Genomic DNA, 24,066 nt, shown 5'->3' with positions numbered 1-24,066 from the left:
AGATGAGTTGGGAGGAAAGAATGCAGGGAAATGTTGCTAGGGTTAGCTTGGTACAGCTATCTGAATTAAGACGATAAACCAAAAGCCATGTGAAAAAGAACTTCTGCAAGCTTTGAAAGCAGTAGGCTAGCAAGAGATCATGTGTTTTATGGTTACCTTGTACAAAGGAAGTCCAAAGGTTTAGAGTGCACATTTAGGAAACAAAATATAAATACTTATTTCAACTGTTGCTTTTTTCTGTTTCATTTTCAGACACTAGTGAAGCTTTTCTCGGGTCGTAAACCAATGTTGTACAGTTTCCAGACATCTTTGCCACGTCTTCCTGTTCCTGCTATTAAAGATACCGTAAATAGGGTGCGTATTTTGAACCCACCCCCAAACTTTAATCCAGATGGAATGTTGCCCTTGTTTTCCTTGTCCAGAAACATGCATCAATAAAGATGTAGCATGATTTCTAATTAGTTCGGTTCTAGGTTAAGGTATGTCTGTATCCATTCACAACAAACTCAAGAATACTCAAGGGCACACCTTTACTTTATCTTCTATTTATACCCCTAAAGGCAAGATAGTCAGTCTTTACATTTCCATGTCTTTTATCTTCTGTCTGCATTGTGTAATCTTTAAATGGCTTGGAGTCTTGTGATTGTTTTCTTCAATGGACTTTGTCCTAAGAATTACATTATGAAAATCACCAGTACGTGATGATGAAAGGAAACAATTTTAAAAGTGCATTTTTTCCCCAAACGAAATACCCCCCCCCCAGCATATAGCATATTATATTATTTCAAAAGTCTATAACATTTTGCTACAATATGAGTGCAAATTTCAGCACACAAAATTTATTGCATGGTGAAATGGGCCCAGTTGGAGAAAACATACTGAAACATCTGTGATATTATCTCTGGAAATTTGATCACAAGTTATCTTTTATATATGGACAGTGTAAGGAATTACTATAAGATCTTGTTTAAATGTTGTCATTCTGAAAATGATAAGTAATACAAACATATTCAAATTTCTGGCAATATCATGAAGAGAGAGGTTTTTGTTTGTTTTAACCATTTGTGGGAATTGTTCAGAGGTATATTCATGGATTCCTAAACTGCAGTTTAGTAGATGGAGAAGGTGTATTGGGTCAAAACTCTTCCTCCTTGCCCTTCCTTTGTCTTCTTTCGTCAAGACACCATTCCAGGCTAGCTTAACTATAGTTCCCCTTTACAATAGAAATGAGAAACTGATTTAATGTTAGTTTACTACCCAAGATCTTAAACAATTGTTTTAACATGGCTGGAACAGTTTCAGATGTAACAACGAATGATAGTTTAAGCCCACCAGGATCAGCATGCTGATAGAGATGATGAGCTCAACACACACTCCAGACTTGCAAAAAAGAGTTTTGCAATGTAGGAATATACATTGAAACTGGGCCAGAGAACTGATCTCTTTCATTGCTGCTGGGAGAATGGTTCACGCTAAATTTTGGAGTTGTGGTGCTGTGCTTCTATAGTAAAATGAAATTTGTATGTGCGGAAGAACATAGCTAATAGCTAGAGACCTGGAAATTTGCCATAAGCTAGAGCTCAGTTAATGGGTTAGTTTCTCTCATTTCCTTTCCTTTCCCTTATCTGTAATTCCTCTTCCACTCTTCCAGCTTTTTCTCACTTCTCCTTTTTCCTCTCCTCTCCTCTGTCAGTTGTGCTGCTATTTCCTCCTCTCCAGCCTGTTCCTGCTCTGTCTTCACTTCATTCCTTCCCCTATTGTCTCATTTGTTTCTTTATCTCCCCACATACCCTGTTCTTTTTTCCTACTTTTTTCCCCCTTCCCCCACTAAGCTTTCTCTGCTCTAAACTCTTCCATCTTGTGTCCTTGGCCGTTCATTCACCTCCCCCACCCCCAGTTTTCCTTTTACCAGCACACACAGCCTCATGCCTGCACAATGGCTGTTGGGGCCCGCCACACGAACCTTGTTCCCACACTTCTTTGTATGATGAGTCAGGTGCAATTTATGACCCATGTGCAGTTGTGTTAACCTTCGTCGGAGGTGAAGGTTTTCCTCCTTTCACCATAGGTTTTTTTTTTTGTACTTTTGCAAGCTTCATGTCTCCACAGCGCCTGCTAACACTTTCCTCTTATGTACATTTGTGCGGTGCTGTTTTTGCTGCACAAACATTGGCACTCTCACCTGAACATCAGAATAGAGAGAATGACACCTTCCAATAAAGAGTCAGTTCTTCTAAACAACAACATGATCTGCTTCAGGGATGGCTTACCTGTGGCACTCCAAATGTTGTGGGACTCAAACTCCCATCATCCTTTATCACCTGCCACACTTTCTGGGGCTGATGTGAGCTGGAGTTCCAAACAATGCATGCAAACAATGTCCTGGTTAGCAACTCCATTTGGAAGATCTTCTAGTCAAAACAAAACAACCTACAAAATATTTCCAGGTATTTTCTACAAGGTGACGGTAGATGCAAACCCTTTTTAATCGTAGTTTGAATGGAAATATAAGCAACAGATAGTTTGACATTCTTCGAGTCTCTCTTGCTCGCTTATTTTCTTATAGAGACTTGTTTCCATCTTCTTGCTGTTGCTCTTGTTAGCTTGTTTCTCAGGTTCCCAGTGATGACTTGCAACAGCATCAACAAATCCTGTAACTAGGGTTTCTCTTGATCATCCCACTGTATCCCACTGGCAGTTGCTGCTGCTCTGTTGTAAATTACTGACTTGGTTTTGGTATACCCTTCGGCATTGACACCAGTTCTTCTTATCAATTCCAGTATTTGGAATCAGTTCGACCACTTATGAACGATGAGGAATTTAAAAGGATGGAAGGCCTTGGCAAAGATTTTGCACATAATCTAGGACCAAAGCTACAATGGTACTTGAAACTGAAATCCTGGTGGGCTACAAACTATGTAAGTAAATGAATTGAATGCTTTCATGAAGTCATGCAGTTAAAAGCTTCTCAAATCTTCATTCCTGAATTTTAAAATTTTCCAAGCTTCTCTACTTAGAATAAAAGATAGCATTTCAGTTTTAGAAATTCTGTTTCTTGTGTTGACTGCAGAGACTGGAGATAGTCAAGACTTCTAAAAGGTTTTTATGGAATATATTTATAGTAATCCCACCATTTTCAACGAATGGCATAGCACTAGGGCCGGTGCTTTTTTTATGCAAGCATTATCTGTATTCCTGCTGCTAGGAAGGCTGATAACTGTATTGACAGCCTACAGGTATATTGGGTCATAATAAATTACTAGTTTGATCTCATAATGAAGCTTAATTATCTTAAGTTGTTGAACCCTTATGTTAGCCGCCTTTTCCTGCATGGTGAAAATAAACTTGTAAGCCACGTGCAAATGCTGAAACTCTTAGGTTCTCCCTTTGACTCTAGGCAAAACTGCCTGTTTGTTCTTGCACCTGTCTCAAATGTTGTTTCCACAGCTCAGGGCTGATGTGGCAAACCAGATTGGCATTGCACAATGCTACTGATTCACAGATGCTTCTCTGGTTAATCAGATCCTTAACTCTGCCTTAGCCACTTGCACCAAGCATCAGGTACCTAGGAGCTACTTGACATTGGGAGTAGGCTAGTTGAACAACTCACCTAATTCTGGTGAGAATCAGAATCAGAAGAATCTTTATTTGCATCAGCCACTAGCCATAGCGATAAAATAAAATGTACTGAAGATAGAGGTTAAAAACTTAACTAGACAAAATACATTTTGGAGGTTTACATCAATAATAAAATAATATATCTTACTCTAATTGCCCCCGCTAAAAACCTTGCAGTTTTTGCTGTCACTTGATCATCTTGATCTGCTAAAAGAAAGCAAACAGTAGCAATGCTTGAGTGACCTGCCATGGACAATAATAGAGGGGCAATAACCTCACTCCTCAAATCTTTATAAAGAGTGCAAGCCAGAAGCACATGAGCCACTGACTCAATACTGCCATCTCCACATGGACATAACCATTTTTCCAGTGGAATGTTTTGAAATCGACCTTCAATAATTTGTACCAACATTACTAGTGAGATCTTTCTAAAGAAGAACTCCATTTGGTTATTGAATATCAGAGAAATTGCCCTTCAGACGCTCTTGATAATTTTTTGTTTTGCTCTCTAGCAAAAGTAGAAAATAATACTGAGATTGTATTCAGTTTTCATTTTCACAATCAAAGTGTATCCAGCTGTTTAGTGTATTGATGTCCCAGTAACTGGGGCACTTTGTTTTACTTGGTGAATGTCACTGATTAATTATTTTGATCTCTTTCGCTGTTCTTATAGGTTAGTGATTGGTGGGAAGAATACATTTACCTCCGAGGCCGTGGACCAATTATGGTGAACAGTAATTATTTTGCAATGGTGAGTAAATGGTACAATTTTGAAGGCATCGTCATTTCTCCCGCAGAGCCACTTCCTTTAGGGCTGAGATGGGAAACCTGATGCCATCCAGTTGTTGCTGGACTACAACTCCCACCATCCCTAATTATTGCCATGGTGAGGCTGATGGGAGCTGTATTCCCAACAACTGGAAATCCATAGGTTCTCTGCTCTGTGGGCATGTAATTTAGCTGGCATAACATCCTTAATTGTACACCAAGCCACATGCCAGTTGCCTGAACTGGAGCAACTCACTTTTGGGGTTGCTTCATTATGCATAATCTTCCCAGCATGTGCACTAAGATAGAACTTCTTTTGCATTGTAGCATTAGATTCTGGTATGACTAAGAGGCTGTTTTGGGGAGGGTATTTTAAAATCATTTTTTTCTGCATGTCTGGGGACCTGCAAGGGTCAAAAATCGCTTCCTTGTCTATGAGACGTAAGGTCATCAAGTTTGCTGTTAGAGGAAACAGTATGAAATGGTGCAATTTAGAGTCCTCCAGTGTGCCAGCCATGCCCCCTTTCAGAATATTCCATTCCATTCCTTGATCCCTATTTTCCATTTCCCCAACCCCAGTCCACCAGATGCTTTGTTCTGTGACTACAAAGCACATTCAGCCGACAGTGAGCTCTTTTGGGATTCCGTCTCTTAGGATTTTTTCATTTTAATTTTTGCTAACCAAAGCGTTTTGCAAGCCATTCCACAATGGTCAGTCAGTATTCCATGTCCATCCTCATTTGGCTTGGGTGTTTGTTTGTTTTGAAAGGGAGGGTTATCCTGTTAAGTTGTGTGTTTTTAAATTATATGTCACCTGCTGATAGCTCCTTCTTGTTCATGTATGTTTTGACTACATAAATTCAGGAACTCTCCCTGAGGACTGGAAAAAGGATACCAGATATTGCCCTGTTTGCATGTCACACTAAGCCAAACTGTGGTAAGAGTGAGCCCCAGGCATGGGGATCTCAACCTCTTCCCTCCGCCTAGTCATTTTGCTGCTGTACCACATTGAACTAAGCCTAGGTTTAGCGTAACGTCCAATATAGAGAGCTGAAGGACACTGTTGGCATTTGATGGCATACACAATGTTAGACGATGAGCAATTAAATAGTCCCGAGATGGTATGTGTGATGTTGTTGGGGCCAGTAATGGTGTTGTCCGGGTGTATGTGGCAGCAAAGTTGGCATCTGGGTTTATTGCAGGCTCTGGTGCCAGTGTCCGTGTTAGGTCTGGTTGTAGTATTATTGTGGGTTAGGAGTTGTTTAAGATTGGGTGGCTGTCTGTAGGCAATGAAAGGTCTTCCTCCCAGAGCTTGAGAAAGAGAACTGTCATTGTCCAGGAGAGGTTGTAGATCTCTGATGATGCGTTGTACTGTTTGTGCCATCAAATGCTGTGTCCTTCAGCTCTCTATATTGGACAAACAGGCCAGACCTTACGCCAAAGAATAAACGGACATAAATCAGACATCAGGAATCACAAGACAGAGAAACCAGTAGGAGAACACTTCAATCTCCCAGGACATTCTATACAAGATCTCAAAGTAGCTGTTTTATTACAAAGGAATTTCAGAAATAGACTGGAAAGAGAAGCTGCTGAATTGCAACTTATCACCAAACTTAAAACCATGGAGAGTCCTGGTCTGAACAAAGACCTTGGATTCTTATCTCATTATACATGACAAAGCCATTTTTCACCTTCTCACCCCTTGCTTTTTCCTGTAAGACCTATTGCAGTCGTTAAGAGTCGTCAACAGGCTCATCACAGCTATCTGCCAATCACCCATTCCCACCACCCTTCTGAGTAATACCCCTCCCCACCTTCTCACTATATAGAAGGGTCTGGAAACTTCTATTTCAGTGTATCTGAAGAAGTGTGCATGCACATGAAAGCTCATACCAAGAACTAACTTAGTTGGTCTTTAAGGTGCTACTGGAAGGAATTTTTTTTGTTTTGACTATGGCAGACCAACACGGCTACCTATCTGTAACTTTAGCGTAACGTGTTAGGCTTGCAGTATGGCTTTCCTGGACAAACCATGGTTACAGCTTGTATTTAGTCTGGAGAGAGCAAAGCCATGAGCCCATCTTTGGACAGCTATAGCTTAACTCCATGAATCTCAGCAGCAAAATTACCAGGGTGGAGTGAAGCAACTCCCGTCTCATCTCTGGGAACACACATGCTCATACGTTCACACTAAGCCATGGTTTGCCTTAGCGTGATGTGTAGACCAAATCGGTGTCTTGATTAATAAGGTGGAAGATGTTTTCTGAAGATGACTTTCAGTGAATGTCATTCTGACCTGCAACTCTACATGCACTTTGGTGCAACAGAAGTCAAGTAATATATTCTTTATTACATGTGAATAAGACAGTGACTACTAGCAAAGGCCTAACAAAGTAGAAGCTTGTGTGCAGCTGGTGCTGTTGTGTTGTGTGAACTATATATAAATGAAAATAAATACATGCAAAGCTTTCCTTTCAACAGTGAGCAGTAGGGTTATGTGCATTTGTGATAACATTTATGTTCTTGAGCACGTACGGCTCTGCTAACATTCATCCCTGTCCATTCTCTTTATCCTTTAGGATTTCCTCTATTTTACTCCTACCACTATACAGGCAGCTAGAGCTGGCAATGCTATCCATTCCATACTGCTATACAGAAGAAAACTGGACAGACAACAAATCCAGCCAGTATGTACATTTAAAAAATAATAATAGTCACACGTTTGGGTCTGATGGATATAAGAAAAGCCTCATTACTTGCTTAAAAGTAACTCAGAGGAGGAATGAAGCCTCCTACTTTCAAATGTAAGACATGATTTGTCCACCACAGTTAAATGTGCATCCCGTAGCAAGCAAGTGAGACCATGAGGTTGTTGAATTGCTGGGGAACAAATTGATGCAAATGAAAATTGGTTTAAAGGGCAAGCCAGTGGGGATCCCTTGGCTAGGGTCCCACTCTTCTTCTTTGGACTCAACACGGCTTCTAATGCTGCCTAGCTGATATCAATAGAATTCCCATCTAGGCCTCATGGGGATATGGCTCCAGAACTTTGGGAGGGGTTCTAATATGTTCATTCAATACTCCTATTCATTGCAAGCCATAGGGCACCCTCCCCCTGTTCGCACAGCAGGTATGGAGAATTCTGTCCTGTGCATGGAGCAGGGCCACTTGAAAAGTGGACTACCTTTCAAGTTTCCATGAACAGTCTATATAAGGAAAGCTACTTTTCCTGTCCTGTTTTAGTATGTGATTTCTATATTTCTTTGTAGGAGGCATTTTAGTGGCACCTTTTAGTGGTACCTGGGGCCAGGAAAGTGAATATTTACTGTATTACAGATACAGATAAAGTTTATTAAAAGAGATTTGAAAATGATCGCAGATTTTGGAAATGATGACATTTAAAGGATTACAAAAAATCTTAGTAGCAGCCCTCATTTTGATTGATATGAACACAATGCAGCATAATGTTGAAGGGTGCAGAAAAGGGATAAATTTTGGAATGTATATGGCAGCTTAAGAGCAATTGGAATAAAAAAGGGATTTTGGAAGCTGGCATATTGAAAATGCACAAGCATAAAGCCTCCTGCAGGGAAATTGCATGTGTGTACATGCCATGTACTGCCAACCTAACAGTTTGAAAGCACGTCAGAGTGCAAGTAGATAAATAGGTACCACTCCGGTGGGAAGGTAAACGGCGTTTCCGTGTGCTGCTCTAGTTCGCCAGAAGCGGCTTAGTCATGCTAGCCACATGACCCGGAAGCTGTATGCCGGCTCTCTCAGCCAGTAAAGCGAGATGAGTGCTGCAACCCCAGAGTCGTCCATGACTGTACCTAACGGTCAGGGGTCGCTTTACCTTTACATGCTGTGGAATATGCATATTAATTGATGAAGGTTGGTGAGCCACAATTTCCTCTTGTGGAAATGAGATGTGAAGTGGCCCCAAGGATCCGCAAATCTTCTGGCATTCCTTCTGATTCACACGTGTTTTTTTCTTCACGTGCATTTGTGAAACGCAATCATAACACTCGTTTGCGGCATAGATTCTTCTGATGGGATCCACTGTTCCACTCTGCTCAGCACAATGGGAGAGGATGTTTAATACATCCCGTATTCCTGGAGAGGAAACAGGTAAGCTGAATCAGCTGAAGAAAAGGAACATCAAAGAATTGAAATACTTCCAGAATTTCTTCTTGAGTATACCATTCTAATAACAAACATTCATATTTGCAGTGTGTGCAGCCCAAGGAGAATGGAGTGACTTGTACACTTGAAATATGTGGCAGCCGTTGATAAAATCCTGATCCACATTTCAAATACCTTGCTCACCGGTTCACCTTGTATGATTATGTGCTGTCCCTGTTCTTTCTCTTTAAAAAAATAAAAATAAAGGTGCTCCCGGGAAATGATTTGCTACCCGGTATGGGTTCTTTGACTTTCCTTTTTTCCTTTCAGCTTATGATTTACAATGCCATCCCAATGTGCTCTTCTCAGTATGAACGTTTGTTCAACACTTGCCGTTTACCAGGCACAGAGACAGGTACAGTGTTAGTCCTGTCAATCCTGTCAATGTTTTCGCCTCCCCACTTTTGCATCCTAATCTTCTATGTATGTAGCAGATAACTTAAGCCTACAACATTTGCATATCTTGTGAGGCTGTGTGATTTTTCCATCAGAGAAATCACCATAATTTGCATTATAATATGCTAATAAGATCCAGTTCTTAAAAGTTATGAACCATTTCAGTGTTGTGCAAACGCACTACTAAGTACATTGAGGCGTATTATAATGAATGATGAGAGTTGGTACAGGAATCTGTTCCCATTTGCTGCCACTTCCTAGAACTGTTTGTGTGTGTGTGTTCCTGAACAGGTGTTGAATCATATAAATGTATTTTTTGGTTTGTATATCACATTTCTACGCCTCTTCTGTGTTGCCAAAACTAAATTCAAAGTGGTATACTGTACTTCATAAATCATGATAAAAATGATGATATAAAAATACTTCTTAAAAATCAATAAAAACCTCACAAATGTATTTTTAAAAATCTGGTCCTAAATATATTAGCATGGTATCAATTCAAGAAGCCTGTGACTAAAAAGCTCTCTTAAAGAGTCAGGTTTTAACCAGCCACCAAACAATGAGAAAAGTGGCTAGGTGAGCTTCTGATCAAAATACACCCCAGAGTGTAGCTACTACCACAGAGAAAGCCTTGGAACTCTATGCTCCATTTTTGTGAAAGGTGGACTAACACCTCTCCCCATAGATTTAAGAGAGCAGATTTTCATGAAGCCGATGAATACCTTTCACATAGCATGTTAAAATTGGCTTGCAGGAATGGGGTGAAGGGTCATTATGTGAAGTCACCCCAAACAGGGAATGCATTCTTAAAATATTTCTCTAATGAACTTGTTTTCTACTGATAAAATTGTGTTGGTCAAGAACAAAATAGTTCTTGATCCTGAGAGATTGGTTCCATTTCCTCCAGTGCTGCACATGCTGGGTCACAATAAGGGAATAAGGATCACAAAGCAAAGAAGAAAAAAGGATCAACAGATCAACAGCAGAGGATCAACAGCAGAGTAATTCTAATGGTTCTGAGAATATTTCACAGTAGAATTACTCTGCTTTTGTTTCTGTTGATCCTTCTTTCTTCTTTGCTTTGCATGTGGTGAGATCTTTTAGCTGAGCCTCATTACAATGGGAAGAAAATAATGTGAGCATCTCCTCTTTCCCACCCCTTTCATAGACATGCATAGCAGGGCTCCTCTTTATTTTCTGGAAATATTATTTCAGATCTCTTCATCTGCACAGTTTATCTCAAATAGGGCAAAGGTGGGAGGTAGCCTGTCAAACCAGAGTAAGAAAAGTAGGTAAAGGTGTATTAATTTTCTAATGTTAATAAGAAACTGGATCTGCCTTAGGATAAATGTAATGTCTTCTAATGTGAAATAATTTAGTTGAGAAAAATGCAGCTTGTGCATAGAAACAGACTCAGATGGTTCATATACTTCCTTGAACTGGACCTTGCAAAAGTGCCATGAAACACTTCATAATGCAGTTATTAATTCAACTGGTAATAAGCCCAACATTTTGCCCCGTTTTTAAATAATAGAATCACAGAAAATAAGCAAACTTTTTTTGAATATGCTCTCAGTTACCTAAAATCACTACTAATGTTCTTGGTAATATTTCTAATTTCATTACTCATTTATCTTAAATCATTGCTAAGCATGCTGTTCTTTTGGTAATGACAAATAGTGATCAAAATTTGACAATGAATCGCAATTTTCTGGCTTTATTTTGAGTGTATTACTTCTACAAAAGGAGTGCTTTTTCTGTGTGATAGTTAATTTTCCGGTTACTATACTGCATCCTGGTTGAAGGTTTGATATCTGCATCTCTTTTTTCCCCCATAGCTTGAATTTTCTTGCATTTACATTCCTTGACTGTAAAAAAAAATAGGCTTGCATTCAGTGTACCACTAAGGAGAAAGGTTTCATCCCCCTGTGGGAGGGAAATGCCATTGACGCTAGAACAGTGAGTTAGTTGAATACAGCCCATAGAATGTTAAATATTAGGATATGTAGTTTTACCTCCAGCCATAGTTGGACATACTACCATGCTCCAGTATCAAGGTTTGTTAGAGAACACTTGAAAACTTCAGACAGAAAACTAGTTACTGGCTTTGATATGGGGAACAATTTCCCCATGTGGTCACTTCCGTTTACTTTCCATGTAAAAAGAAAGAAAAATGAGTGGCAAAGTCACACGAGAGGACTCTCCTTAACCAGTGATTGTTGGAATCATTACTACTATTATTGGGGAATAGCAAGCAGGAATACAGTTACAGCTTTGAGTAAAAGTATAGATACGTGTGTTTCTGAATATATATGTTTTCATTGTCAGAATGTCCATAGTACAGTCTACTCAGCTGTCCAAGTGTCTTGATCGGTGCTTGACTGGAATGCAGTGCTGCACCTGCCGAGGTTCCAGAATAGTTTGTTGGATACTATGAAGTATGCAAAAGAAAGCTGCCTGTGCATATAGGAGATTGCAGAGTTTAGAATGACAACTTGGTACAGCACAGTGCTTGTTTTAATATTGGACATCTTCATGAATATCATCATTCATGAACAAATAGTGTATAGCTGTAAGTCTACGGGTTGCATCCAATGAAGTCATCCCATTTGCACAAGGGCTTATGCTTTTGTAGTGGAGCTTCTCCCTCTCCCTTCATGTTTTCCCCAAATCTGTTCTGTTCCCCAGTCCTCTGGAGCAGATTTTAGGGTGAGCACATGGGGAGCATTGGGAGGCGAAGTGCCATTGCACAACAGAAGTCCTTCTGTGAATGAGGCTACATCATTGGATGACATCCTAACTCCGTAAACCAATTTAAGGCCAAGCAAATGGATGTGAAATAATAATGTATGCAGTTTGGAGCTGAGCACTCCATAGATGTTAAGTTTAAACATTACGGAAATCTTTGCTCATTTCCAAACTTTGGGTTGCAATTCTAGACACTATCCAGCATATAAAAGACAGCAAGCACATTGTTGTGTACCATAAGGGATGCTATTACAAAGTATGGCTGTACTATGATGGCAGACCGCTGAAACCCCGGGAGATTGAACAGCAGATGCAGTGGATTCTAGATGACAAATCAGAGCCCCAGCCAGGGGAAGAGAAGTTAGCTGCTCTTACGGCAGGAGACAGGTATGACACCCCAAAACAATTGCCAATCATTTCTCAAAACTGGAAAACAATTTGGGGCTACTTTCAGCTTTAAGAGTCTTTCTGCTTGTTATTGTTGTTGTTGCTATTTAGTCGTGTCCGACTCTTCGTGACCCCATGGACCAGAGCACACCAGGCACTCCTGTCTTCCACTGCCTCCCACAGTTTGGTCAAACTCATGCTCGTCTATAGCTGCCTAAATGTTTGCTGACTATCCCTGTTATTATTCTGTATAGTCTGTTCCATAAAGTCTTCAAGTGCTTTTGTGTTTATACTATTGTAAGATGGACTGACTGATCTTAGCACAGTGTATCTGGGCTTCTCAAGCTGAGGAGGGTTACAAACAATTTATTAATAGTTGCACTGTAGAATTTGCTGGGTACACCCAGTGATATTTCTTGGGTGGGCAAGTATACAGTGTGTTCAGTGGTTTGGACAATTTTGCAACGTTTTGCCATCTGTGGATCTCGGACTTGTAATGCATGGATAGGGAGATTCCACATTGAGCATGGGATCTTTGTGTTCAGATAGCATTCTGTGCATCTTTAGAGGAGCAGGGCTGGAGACTCAGGATCCTGAGATATGTGCTTGAACTTGCTGCACACAGAAGTTCTAGGGATAAAGGTCATCTGAACCTGCCCAGAGACACTATCATATTTTAAGCCATTGAATAGTGTATTCACATAAACTTGAGAGAGCTTGTGTGCATCTTCCATTTTAGACTTCACTATCTGTGGAAATTGCATTTTTCACCTTCAGAGTTTGTTGATTCTTCTTTTTCCCCTGCACTACTTTAAATCTGATTTAAAAGAGGGTGGTTGTAAGGTTAGTTGCATTCACTGACTTGGCATAATGTTTCTGTTTATATTTTTCTGGCAGAGTACCTTGGGCTAAGGCTCGCCAGACATATTTTGCCCGCGGAAAGAACAAGCAGTCTTTGGATGCTGTTGAAAAGGCAGCTTTCTTTGTGACTTTGGATGACACTGCTCAGGGTTACAGGGAAGAGGACCCAGTGACATCAATGGATACCTATGCAAAGGCACTTCTACATGGCAAATGCTATGACAGGTATTTTGGGGTGTGGGAAGCAGACATGGTCTTTTGCTTTTTTATATATGTGTCCCGCTTGCCTTGTTCATACATAGTGGTAGTTTTATATTTTATCCTGGAACTTTGATACAGTAAGCCCACAGCTTACACACATTTAACTTGTGCACATTCAGCTTTACGTACCGGACTAAATGAATGAATGAATGAATGGGGGTGGAAAGTGGGTGGGGTTCCGGAGGAAATGACATTAGCAATCCCACTCGCCATTGAACCCAATGTGCTTTGAATGTACATGGTTTTGGCTTTAGGTGCAATCGCCGGAACATAACCCTCACATAAGTTGTGGGCTTAGTGTATTATCTCTTACACTGAGAATCAAAATGGCACCAACAAAACAGTTCTTTTGTTCAGTGCCATTCGTATGAAAGGCATAACTTGCTTTAATATAGTTTGTTACATATTTTACTTAAGGACCATTAAAATATTTAAATAATTCTTTAAATAATTCTTTTCTTTTCTCTCTCTCTTTTTTAAGATGAGATGTGCTTGTGATATTTTTCTTAGCTCTGGATTTTCTTTTTTAAGCATTTGATGAATGTCACATTTCTAACCTATAGTGAAGTGCCCCTGGATATTTATTTACAAATACGTGTTTCATACATATAACTACATAGTTTCTCTCAGAGATTGCCAGGGATTGTACCTTCTTGGTGAGGGTACTAAGAATTCCCTAGCCCCTTCCACCGCAGAATACACTTCCTGGGAAGAGGGAATGACTGTGTTGTTGATTTGCCTGTTGTAAAACTTGGATAAAACAAACTATTTTGCTATGTTAACTAATCTTACCTGCTTTTTATTTTTTGTAATATGTGATGCAGCTGCGCATTTCAGCTGCCCAGGGTCTACATGGCTTTCATATCATGTATGTTAAGTTTCACAAGTTCTTATTTCATACTGATCAACCTTGTGTTCATTACTCATTTCACTTTGAAGTTGCTGCTATAAATGTATGGTAAATCTAACTTTTCTTTTTAGGTGAATAGCAAGTCTTTATTTGCAAAGGTATAGCTTTCAGTAACACAATGTTGCGGGAACTTTCTGTCTCTCATAGGTGGTTTGACAAGTCATTCACTCTTGTAGTGTTTAAGAATGCTAAAATGGGCCTGAATACGGAACATTCTTGGGCAGATGCTCCTATTGTTGGCCATCTTTGGGAGGTGAGTGTGTGAATATTCAAAGTGGAGGCAAACCAAAATCAAACTTGGTACAGTACTTAAAAAGCTTTGCTCAGTGTAACATTATTGCAAGCAGCGGGCATGGAATCTAAAAGCACTTTTCTTCTCTCTGTGTTCCAGAGAAGAGAAAAGTTACAGCACAAAAATACATTAGAAAAGCCTGCTTCTGTAGAACTAAGACGAAGCTTAGATGAAGTTAAAAGAAGAAAATACCACTTATCTCTGTTCCCTAATGTCTGTGAAACATTTTGTTGCTCAGATTCCTTTATTTCTGCCCTCCCAAGCTCACAACTAAAATCTCGTTCTGTATTGGCAAATGATAGGCCACAGGGTAAACATAGAAACAGTTTTCCATTGTTTTAGGCATTGACGTGATCCTAAGCCTTATCAGTGTGTAGGGCGCCTCAAGGAGGTCACTCAGAGCTACTAATAATCCTTGTATCTTCTTCAGCCCGGTGCATGGTTTCAACTTAACTAAAGCCTTTCTAAGCCTGTTCCCATGTTCCAGCACAGACTGATACATTTCTGCCTTTAAAGCAAACCTTTGGACCTGCTTGAATGGTGAATCAGGAGTTCTCTCGACCAGTGTTTGCTTCCATTCCAGTTTCTGGGGTAGTCACCTTTAACATGCACACATATTCACCCCCAAAATTATCCAGTAACAATCAGAAGAGATTTAAGTGCTCTTAAATGCAGATAAGTATCAAATGCTAAAAGGCAAGGTTGGCAATTTTAAACAACTCAAGGTACAATAAGTTTTGTAAAATAGTAGCAATAACAAGGGTGCTGATCCTCTTTTCCCCTCTAGATCCTTTTTTTTAAATCTCAGAGGTTTTCTATAGTGATTTAAGCATGTTTCATGTTTTATACCAGTGTATTTATGGTGTATGTAATGATGTGCTTTCCTTGCTTCCCTCTTCCAACCCCGAACTAATTCCCAGAATGTGATGTCCTCCGACTGTCTTGAGCTGGGCTACACCGAAGATGGCCATTGCAAAGGAGAAGCTATTTTAGGCATTCCTATGCCTACCAGACTGCAGTGGGAAATCCCTGAAGAAGTAAGTGCAAAGCCACTTCTGGATCAATATTGCAACTTTCATCCTGCTGATTGAAGTGCTCATCTGTCCATTTTTCAGTAAAGATAGCTATTGTCTGGCTAGGACTTAAATTAACCAAGAGATGTATTTTCATGAGATCTGCTAGGAAGAAAACCTGATAGTGTTGCACATTATAATTGTTGTTATTTTTTAATCTGTTTTCACATGCAAATCACAGAAATTATTGAATTAATTAATATCCTGCCTTTTTCCCAGTGCAGGCAACTTACAACATGAATTTAAAAAACACACGATTCAGCTAAAAAACACACCAATCAGTTATATATATATATATATATATATATATATATGCAGGTTTTGGTGTCCTCGGGTGTCTTCCCGTGTAAAAGTTGGGGTGTCTAGGCGACGTTTCGACGAGGTCTCACTCGTCATCTTCAGGCTGGTGCTTTCGGCTTCTTGTTACTGGAACAGAGCGGGATCTCAATGTTTGAGTTCCTATAAATACTGTAGAGGGGGTGTGGTGTCTAGCCTCCAATGTTCTGGGCAGAGAGGAAGTTCCCAGGCTAGTGTGCCTTTTCTAGCCTGGGAACTTCCTGGGAACACTAGCCTGGGAACTTCCTCTCTGCCCAGAACATTGGAGGCTAGACACCACACCCCCTCTACAGTATTTATAGGAACTCAAACATTGAGATCCCGCTCTGTTCCAGTAACAAGAAGCCGAAAGCACCAGCCTGAAGATGACGAGTGAGACCTCGTCGAAACGTCGCCTAGACACCCCAACTTTTACACGGGAAGACACCCGAGGACACCAAAACCTGCATTCCTGTACCCGTGAAAATCTACGAAAGCAAATATATATATATATATATATATATATATATATATATAATGAAACAAGTTGCCATATTCAAAAAGCACTGAATCAAAAGAAACCCATTTAAAAACCAGTTAAAAGCAAAAGAAGAAAATATACAACACCCACCATTAGAAGACCATGCCTCAACATTGACCAGTTAGTGGCCAGTGACCTGTCTCATCAAAAATAGGAAAGCAGAGAGAGGGACAGCCTAGCCTCCTGTGGAATGGAGTTGCACAATTCAGGAGCAGCCACCAAGAAGGCCCTTGCCAAATGTGCCTGTGAGGGTGGTGGGACCAAGAGAAAGGCCTCCCTTGATGATCCCAGAATCTGGGCAGGCACATAGAGATGCTGTCCTTCAGAAAGCCTGGAGCCAAGCTGTATTAGGCATTTATAGGTCATAACCAGCACTTTGAATGCTTTTTTTTTTTTTACATGCCCAAGTTTTCTTGTGCAAAATCTTCTACATCATTAAAGAGGCACAGATCTTCCCACAGTTGCCTGGGCAAAGATCTCATGCCATTCCGCTTCCTGCCCATTGTCCTCATTATTGGAATGTTAAATTTAGATCATTCCAAAATACACTCCTGCTTTCATGCTTCTCACAGGGACCTGGTTGTCTACTCTGGGAACAGGGATGCTGGATTAGATGGGCCACGGGCTTCATCCAGCAGGTCTTTACATGCACTTGCCATAGGCCTGAATTCCTATGCCTCATTGGGTTTCACATCACACTTAATATGTATGTGAAGGTGTCTAAATTGCATAAGCAGTTCTGGATATACTGAACTAGCTTGGCTAGTGCTAATATTTCCCAATTCCAAATGCTGACCTTCAGTGGCTTATTAGAAAGGCTCTACAGTCATACCTGCGGGTTGCACTCTTTTCATGTTGCAAGCGGGTCTCTGGAATGGATCCCGTTCTCAACCAGAGGTACCACTGTACTCTTATTTCTGTAACTTCATCACTTTATTTAAACTGTGTTTGACAACATTGTTGGCATAACTCAGTAACATTTTTCAAAATTGTACTTTTTAAGTAGTACAATTTGTTTGTACGCTCATAACATTTTTCAGAATTCATATAAAAATATATTTTTAATGCATTTGCTTTTTTATTTTTGGTTATCTTTTTGTACAACAAACTAATGGAACTGTCCAGCACTGGTAAATAGAATGGGGTTAGGAGTGAGGGGCAGGTGACTAGAAACATTTCTTTTAAGTGTTGCTGGTTTTATATTCAGAACAATAGAGAATTAATAAATCTTTCCATGCTAGAATTTTTACTAGATTCACGGCAAATTTCCATTTGTGTGAACTGCAAGAAACTGTTACTTTTGAAACTAAGCTCCAAAGCAAAATTAAATTGCTAAACAAAAACCTGTAATTTTCATCTTCTTAAACTGTTTTTAATGCTGTGTTTTAACCTGCCCTGGGACCTCAGGGTGAAGGGTGAGTAATTAATGACAAAAATGAAAATATAAAATGCGCGGAACTATTTTTGTGATGTAACACTTGCTACTGTTTAGTGCCAAGAAGTGATTGAGAGGTCCCTGGCCGTGGCAAGGCCTCTAGCAGAGGATGTGGATTTCCATTCTTTTCCTTTTGACACATTTGGGAAAGGATTGATGAAGAAAACAAAGACTAGCCCTGATGCATTTGTGCAACTTGCCCTGCAGCTTGCTCATTACCGAGTAAGTATCCTCAGCATGGTGTTCTGTATGAGATACTTTATAAAAGAAATATCTATCTGTGTGTTTGTGTGCACTTTAAATAATGGTTTCCTTTCATTTCTCTTTAATGAAAGAATGCATTATAAATGAGAAAATAATAATGCAAGGAAACTAGTAATTAAAGGGCTGCGACTGTCTCCTTCCCCAGGAACAGTAACTTAAGGAGCAGTTCATCGCTTATCTGCGAGCAGTATCAAAAAGCAAGAAATAAAATGGGCTGAATCTGCAAACGGCAATCTTTTTCTGAAACACATTCATGGTGCTTCACCTGCCTACCCTGGACAGGCTGGGACTGCTGTTGCATTGTACCGTATTTAAAAAGTCACAAATAAGGTCTCAGAAACATGACATCACAGAAAATACTTTGCAATACAAAATACAAATGCAATGCTTTGACATTAACATCACCAGACTGCTCCATTAAAAGGTAGTTAACAAAGGATGGCTAATTCTGTGTGGGAAAGCTAGTATGGAAATATCAGTTGCCTACTGTAAAGAGACTTCTGGATCCCTAGAATAATTTTGTAACTCACATTCCTTGCAAAATTATTAATAACCTATGCCTTTGTCAAATCCATGCTTATGCTTTCTCAAAAAAGTCTTACTCATATAGCTCTCAATGAATCATAGGTTTGAAGAAGCATGTTTACGTGAGTGATCTAAGCAGCATTGCATACCTTGGTTTTCGAAATGTTTTTGAGAGAGTTCCTCCTTGAAGATCCTTAACATGGAATTCAGTTCTCAAAAAGCACATGGCAGATCTGGAAAGAATGCAGAAAAACACAACTGCAGGGACAATCCAGTGCAGATTTACCTTGAAGCAAGTCCCGTTGAACTCAATAGGATTTACTTCTCAGTAGACAAACATCCGAGTAGTAATGGCTTTTCCTAATGAAGAAAAGCTAAGAAGCTAGGGAACTCCAGTTTAGAGGGCTGACAGTATACTCCTTTGTAAACTAAGCCCTACTGGATATACCTTGTCTCAATAGGAAACATAATACAGTGGTGCCTCGCTAGACGAAAAGAATTCCTTCCGCGATTCTCTTCGTCTAGCGGTTTTTTCGTCTTGCGAAGCAAGCCCATTGACAGCTTAGCGGATTAGCGCTACAGCTGTCAAGTGGCTTCCAGCGATCAGCTGTTAAGCGGCTTATCAGCGGAACAACTGATAAGCGGCTTAGTGGCTTAAGAAAAGGGCGAAAAAAGCGAAAAAAACCCGCGGGGGGGATGCAAGATTTTTTTTGTCTTGCGAAGCAACCCCATAGGGAAATTCGTTTTGCGAAGCGCATCCAAAACGGAAAACCCTTTCGTCTAGCGGGTGTTTCGTCTTGCGAGGCGTTCGTCTTGCGGGGCACCACTGTATGGTGCTGAAAGTCTTCCTACATACACATGCATGTTCTTTCTCTGTTTATGAAAACTGGTTCCATGCAGCCATGTAGAATATCACACTGACATGAGTGATGCAAGGTATTGCTTATTGGGTGCATAATGGCATCTCACCAATATGTGGGATATGTGCTCATACACATACATGCCCCATATATTTTTCTGCACACAACCATGAAGCTGGTGTGCATGTATGAGAGATGGAGACATACACAATGCACACATACTTTTCAGCAGGTACTCATTCAGCTAATGTGTCACTTGCCAGTCTTCTAACAGAGATCACTGAGAACACAGAACACATTGAGGGAAATAATATTTCCATCAACACTATAAATGAGTCCTTGTCATTTATTTGGTGCATAATTTTTAGGTTGTGGATTCTTTATGTTAATTCAGCATATGTTGCATGTACCCAGTGTTTCTCAGGGCTTGAACTTGCTGCTTGCATCTAAATCTCTCTCTGAATTATTTTTAGGACATGGGGAAATTCTGCTTAACATATGAAGCATCAATGACCCGCCTATTCAGAGAAGGCAGAACAGAAACAGTTCGTTCATGTACTGTCCAGTCATGCAAATTTGTGCGAGCTATGGATGATCCAACTGAAAGTGTGAGTTTAATGTAGCAATCAGTTATAGCTTTGCTTTTATTTCTATGTACAGTTGCATGCAGCTTCTTGGGAAACAAATATTGCTGCTTTCTTCTCCAGCATAGCAGTTAAAATGGCGCCATCAGGCCATATGGAGCCCTTGTTAGGAGAAACTGTAAGGAATACAAGAAAATAATAAGAAATTCTGCTGCAGCAAAATCCAACTTTTACCTTTATCTGAAATATGCCTCACCACTTTTAGATAGAGCATATTAAGTATTATAAGCATGCTATCTTATGCTGCGTGTGTGTTTTCCTTTCTGAAATAAAGCATATTGAAATAGACATTTGTAAGCTACTATAACTGTGTGAAATCAAGGATGGGAAAACCAACATTTCTGATTTGCACCATCTGGTGGTCAGTGATGAAACTCTCTAGCTGAGAAAATTAGAAAAAACACATGTTTCTATATTAGGACTCAATTGGAATTCAACATCATGCCAATACAGTTGCTCTGTCAGTGCAAGTATTTCTGCTTCCCCTCTCCCCATAAGCTGTTCTGGAGAGTTCTCCCAACCTTCCCAGAGATGATGTAGGGCATGAGGGAACCCTATAATAGCTGAACTATTTTGAATTGCTCTGTGTCCAATATACCGGTACACAAGTACCCTAATTTTATATAAGAACTGTCTATATTCTCCAAACCAATCCAAAGTTTGAGAGACTGTCTTGAAATATCACAGTCACACTGACTGATGTGGACATTTTTTCAGACTTTTACTCTGAAATATGAAAGGATCCATTAATTTATGAAGAGATCCATTAATGTATTAAGTTAACATACCATTAATTTGAATTTTGCTAGTTGACTCTGCAATACAGAGAAGTACATAGATATCTGTATATGTACAACAGTACCCTTCCATGATTCCCTACTCCCTGGCCCCTACTACTACTACCCTTTATTAGGAATTTCAACAGGGTTACCAAAACATCCCTGGAATTTTAAAAAAGCATTTGCAATGTGATAGGAAACTGTAGCAGCAGGATGCTGAAGGCGGAGAAAGCTAAAAGAGAGCTCTGCATGTGCCCATAATGTTCTGCCTTTTTCTAGGCTTTCAGGTTACTCTAATGCTATTTTAAAATGAACATTTTGAATTTTCCCTCCCTTAATCCTCAGATTGAAAAGAAGCGTGCTCTGTTCAAGGCTGCTGCTGATAATCATCAGCACTTGTATCGTCTTGCCATGACTGGTTCCGGCATTGATCGCCACCTTTTCTGCCTTTATGTGGTGTCCAAATACCTCGCTGTTGAATCTCCTTTCCTTAAGGAGGTGAGTAGTGATATAATGTGCTACTGATCACATAAGAAGTGGGAACTGTATTTTTTGGTTGACATACAAAGCGATGCCATGTTTCTGGGCATTTTGAAGCATGGAAGGAAACTAGTTTTGTATCTTAAAGAAATGTAATTTAAGCCTAATTTAAAACAACTGATTTACATTTCATAATTATATGATCAATAAATAAATAAATAAATAAAATTTTCATAAACATTTAAAAGAAAAGACAGCAGTAGGCCATATGGACAAATAGTTTAACTCAATATAAAGCAGCTTCCTAAATGCTTTTTAAAAATTTCCAAACAAGGATTACAAATCTATCCAATATTGAGAGAGCTCCATGAGCTGTTGTACCCTAAGTCTATCTTAGTGTTGCTAGTTGGGAACAGGAATATCTGATGGTGCAATGATTCATACACACATGTGCATCAACCTTGCTGTATTCAATATATTCCACAAAGCACCATTTTCACGAATGCTCATGCTCAGTGGCAGAGTTACATTCTTGCTGGAGCACAGCATAGTTTAATGAGCAGCATTCTCACATCATGTGAAAATCTAAAACACGCTTCTTTGTCAAAGAGCATTGACATGTCCTATAATCTACCAGTCACACTGATGTTTTAATCAGAAGACATTTTGGCATGAAAGTGGCATATACAGTAATAAAATTAATGATCTCCATTCATTCTGGTGCACATTGGAATATTGTGACAGTACAATTGCTTGCTGACATGCTTCCATTAGGAAACTGCAGACCCAGTGCTTCAAAAGAAGAAAATATTTGCAGAAGGAGGAATGGGTTGTTTGGTAGAACTACACCCCTTGCTAACTGTGCTGTTCTGCTTATTTTCTCAGGTTTTGGCAGAACCGTGGAGACTTTCAACCAGTCAGACACCCCAACAGCATATTGATCTGAATAAGAACCCTGAAATGGAATCCAGCGGTGGAGGGTTTGGACCTGTAAGTTGAATGGTATCTGCCTTTAAGAGAGGCAAGCACCATTGCCCTAAGTACACTTCTGCCAGTTATACCTGCCTGGTATAGCAAAAATACTTTCAGTGTAACATATTATCCTCAAACTGGCATGGCAAGCATTCCGTGAGCTGACACAGCAAGTCATAGGACCATGACGTTGTAAACCTTGAGCTCTCATCTCTATGAGGAAAAGAGCTAGTGTAATGGCAAAGCAAATGAACTGTTAGCCGCGGAGTCTGCAGTTTCAATTTTAGCTTATGAACTTACTGTATGGTCTTAGGTAAATTGTCATTCTATTAAACCAAGTGCCCCCACAGCCCAGTAATTGTATAGTGGTACCTCAGGTTACAGACGCTTCAGGTTACAGACTCCACTAACCCAGAAATAGTACAGTGGTGCCTCGCAAGACGAAAAGAATCCGTTCCGCGAGTCTCTTCGTCTTGCGGTTTTTTCGTCTTGCAAAGCAAGCCCATTAGCGGATTAGCGCTATTAGCGGCTTAGCGGATCAGCTGATAAGCGGCTTAGCGGATCAGCTGATAAGCGGCTTAGCGGCTTGGGAAAAGGGGGGAAGGGAAAAAAACCCACAGGAACTCGCAAGACATTTTCGTCTTGCGAAGCAAGCCCATAGGAAATTTGTTTTGCGAAGCACCTCCAAAACGGAAAACCCTTTCGTCTAGCGGGTTTTCCGTCTTGCGAGGCATTCGTCTTGCAGGGCACCACTGTACCTCGGGTTAAGAACTTTGCTTCAGGATAACAGAAATTGTGCTCCAGCGGTGCAGCGGCAGCGGGAGGCCCCATTAGCTAAAGTGGTGTTAAGAACGGTTTCAGGTCAAGAATGGACCTCCAAGACGAATTAAGTACTTAACCCGAGGTACCACCGTATTAACAGAAATTTCTGAGAATGTATGTAAAACATACATTCAGGGCTTTTCTGTGGTGGCTCCGTGCTTGTGGTATGCTCTCCCCAGGGAGGCTCACCTGGTGCCTTTGTTGCATATCTTTAGGCACCAAACAAAAACATTCCTCTTCTCCTAGGCCTTTGGCTAATTAAACCATCTGTGGCCTTTTAAACTGGGCAGGAAGGGGATTGTGTTTGTTACTGTGGTATGTATTTTTGTGTTTTTATATTGTAAACTACTCTTATGATCTTCAGATGTTGGTCAATATAGAGGCAAGTAAATAAATAAATAAAACACTTAAGGAAATGCTAAATGTTTGATTATATAAATAGAGCCCCAGAAAACACTTAGCAAACAAACTCTAGCAATTTCCCTTCATGTTGCCATGTTGGTCAAGGCCTTTCTCCCTAGATACATTAAATATTGTGGTCAAAGGAAATATGCCTGGGGTGAGAAAGCAAGGTTTATACAGATTTGAGTTTGTTTAGAAACTTAGTTGATAATTCTGTGTTTGGGCCATGAACGCTTTCATATATAATTCATTAAAACATAGAAGCTTGACATTTGCCACTTGAATTTTGTTTTTTTTTTTAATGGGCATAGCGTCTTCAGAATACCTTTGGTGGTAATACAGAATATGTGCCCAGGGTGTTCTAGAACCATCTTATCATTATGGGAAAGTAGGTGAGTCTTGGGTTGGGGCACTCCCCCCTCCCCTCTTTTCTGGCACAGTCAAAGAAAAGATCAGACGTGTTTAGCATCTCTTCTGAACCCAAACAAACTGCAATTATTCTTTCCTGTGGATTACCAAATCAAGCTA

At 40.0% G+C, this 24,066-nt stretch overlaps 1 protein-coding gene across 4 annotated transcripts in view; it reads left to right on the top strand.

Annotated features, from left to right (window-relative positions):
* The window catches only part of CPT1A (carnitine palmitoyltransferase 1A), a 47,640-nt gene that overhangs the window by 18,949 nt on the left and 4,625 nt on the right, over positions 1-24,066 (top strand). For 2 of the 4 annotated variants that reach the window (XM_083756730.1, XM_083756731.1), the window contains exons 5-17: positions 253-354; positions 2,781-2,918; positions 4,292-4,369; positions 6,969-7,076; positions 8,842-8,926; positions 11,907-12,102; positions 13,000-13,188; positions 14,282-14,387; positions 15,347-15,463; positions 17,848-18,012; positions 19,913-20,047; positions 21,208-21,360; positions 22,228-22,332. In XM_083756730.1, coding sequence (XP_083612856.1) covers positions 253-354; positions 2,781-2,918; positions 4,292-4,369; positions 6,969-7,076; positions 8,842-8,926; positions 11,907-12,102; positions 13,000-13,188; positions 14,282-14,387; positions 15,347-15,463; positions 17,848-18,012; positions 19,913-20,047; positions 21,208-21,360; positions 22,228-22,332 — 1,677 coding nt within the window. Of the gene's footprint in view, positions 1-252; positions 355-2,780; positions 2,919-4,291; positions 4,370-6,968; positions 7,077-8,429; positions 8,518-8,841; positions 8,927-11,906; positions 12,103-12,999; positions 13,189-14,281; positions 14,388-15,346; positions 15,464-17,847; positions 18,013-19,912; positions 20,048-21,207; positions 21,361-22,227; positions 22,333-24,066 lie in introns of all 4 variants that reach the window. The other 2 variants (XM_083756728.1, XM_083756729.1) reach the window with 1 other exon arrangement.

This window comes from Podarcis gaigeae, assembly GCF_964106915.1.
Source record: "Podarcis gaigeae genome assembly, chromosome: 1".
Classification (NCBI taxonomy): Eukaryota; Metazoa; Chordata; class Lepidosauria; order Squamata; family Lacertidae; genus Podarcis; species Podarcis gaigeae.
Note: the sequence above shows the minus strand (reverse complement) of the source record. Positions and strands in the feature narration are given on the sequence as shown.